The sequence below is a fragment of the Poecilia reticulata genome, unplaced genomic scaffold, assembly GCF_000633615.1.
Source record: "Poecilia reticulata strain Guanapo unplaced genomic scaffold, Guppy_female_1.0+MT scaffold_319, whole genome shotgun sequence".
In the NCBI taxonomy this organism is placed as follows: domain Eukaryota; kingdom Metazoa; phylum Chordata; class Actinopteri; order Cyprinodontiformes; family Poeciliidae; genus Poecilia; species Poecilia reticulata.
In genome coordinates, this window is record NW_007615094.1 from 65161 (window position 1) to 67117 (window position 1957).

General features: G+C 48.2%; 1 protein-coding gene across 1 annotated transcript in view; it reads right to left on the reverse strand.

Annotated features, from left to right (window-relative positions):
- LOC103460882 (inactive dipeptidyl peptidase 10-like) overlaps positions 1 to 1957 on the reverse strand; it is a 9921-nt gene that overhangs the window by 3844 nt on the left and 4120 nt on the right. The window contains exons 3-6 of the mRNA XM_017303519.1: positions 1870 to 1951; positions 1607 to 1727; positions 396 to 550; positions 1 to 84 (exon numbers count right to left, since the gene is read on the reverse strand). The exon at positions 1 to 84 is cut by the window's left edge and continues 4 nt beyond it. Of these exons, the coding sequence (XP_017159008.1) occupies positions 1 to 84; positions 396 to 550; positions 1607 to 1727; positions 1870 to 1951 (442 nt within the window). The remainder of the gene's footprint in view (positions 85 to 395; positions 551 to 1606; positions 1728 to 1869; positions 1952 to 1957) is intronic.

Below are 1957 nucleotides of genomic sequence, written 5' to 3' on the forward strand. Positions count from 1 at the left end.
CTCCGGCGGCATCAGCTCCAGCGTGTGGGTCGGCCCGTAGATGTTGACCACCAGCAGCTTGACGGCCGGGTTGGGCTGGCCCGCCTGCACAGCCAATCAGAATCACACACAGGACATCCGTGACATCACCGCTTTCTGAAAACGTCCAGATCAACATTCATCCCTGATTTACACCAACATTTTATCTGGTTTTAAATCAGGAGCTGCAGGACAAAAGTTCACCACCTGCGCCTTTAACCCAGATGGCCTGCTGATGACCTCTGACCCCTCCCAGGTTGACGGGCAGCAGCGGCTCGTTACTGACCGTTTTTAAATAAATGCTGAGTCGGCGCAGCATGGTGAGTTTTTGTTCCTCGTCAGCTTTAAACCTCCAGAGCTGAGCGGGGTGTGGGTACCTTGGGGTACGGGTACTGCTTCTGTCTGGGGTACGTGGCGCCGGTGAAGCGCGGCAGAACCATGTTGGGCACCAGAGAGTCGTTGAGCACCAGGAAGGCCAGCCGCTCCCCGTCCGGAGACCACCAGTGGGCCACGTGGCTCCCCAGGATCTCCTCTGTTCACAACCAGGACAGCAGGTTTACGGTTAGCTCRGCGCTAACCACATGTAGCTTTGGTCCAGCCCCTATGGAGGGCTGAACCTGGCAAAACTAGCAGTAAATGCAGAAATAAATAAATGGTGTGATAAAGGAAAGGAAGTGGCAAAACCTGGATCCTTATTTAATTATTCAGGATATAAATTATTGTTTAGMATTTTAAAACGTTACTTTAATCATGTTACTGTTACTTAATTTTCCATTTTATTTCCAGTCTTATAGGTTTGTTTCGTTTTTGTCTTTTTTCATATTTTGTTCTCATTTAGAAAGTATTTTTAATCTTTACTGACTTTTTAAACACATTTTCTGCCGTGTTTATTTAGATTTTTTACTCTTTAGAAGACGTGCACACATTTTGGCAGTATCTGTCCTCCATATCCCTGTAGTTTTAAATCATTAACATTTATGCTGTTAAAATATTCCATGTCCTTTTTTATTTAAATCTCTTCTGATCTAAATATGAACCGAGGCAGAAACGGCTGCAGCTCAGCTGATCGGCGTCTAATTACACTGTAAAATAATAATTAACCCTGAAACATTTTTAGGTTTAAATAAAAACACGTCGTTTCAGCCGGAGGGACGAATCTGAACTAAAACAATTCATAACTCTCCTTCATGCTGAAATAYTCCAGCAGCAGCTGAATCCTCAACGTTTTAGATAGAAATATTTATTCATATAGTTCACCTTGTCTAGTAATGCTACTGCTAGTTAGCCGGTAAGCTAGCATGCTAGCGGCTAGCATGGTAGCCACAAAGCTAACATCGCAGAACCCAAAACGCGGTTCACAAAAAGTGACAGCAAAACTCGATGGAATCATAAACTTAGAAAACGTTTCAAACTAAAACAGGAGCTTCGGCTTCATGGCGCCGCCGGACCGGAACGAGATCCATCCGACCGGAACGAGATCCATCCGACCGGAACCAGATCCATCCGACCGGAACCAGATCCATCCGACCGGCAGCACMGCCGCCACACCGTCCGGTTCCGGTTCTGGACGGGTAGAAACGGGCCGAACCTTCATAGAGCCAGTCGGCGATGCCGTTGAAGACGAGTCCCTCCTGCCCTGAAGACGTGAGCCGCAGGCAGCTGCTCCTSACATGGGATCTGTAGTAGATGTTGTTTTCAAAKATGTAGATCTGCACATATAGAGCAGAGGTCAGCAGTGATCCGTCACATGAAGGCTGGCAGGAAGGGACCGGTTCTGGGTCCAGCCGGTTCCTGCCTGCGCCGACATTCTGGTCCGTTTTAACGATGAACAGAACCGGGTTTGGACCTCACCAGCTGCTGTCCGGAGACGCCCCACGCAGCGAACTGCAGCACCGAGTTCAGCACCTCAGGAGGGTCCAGCTGCCACACCTCCCTGAAA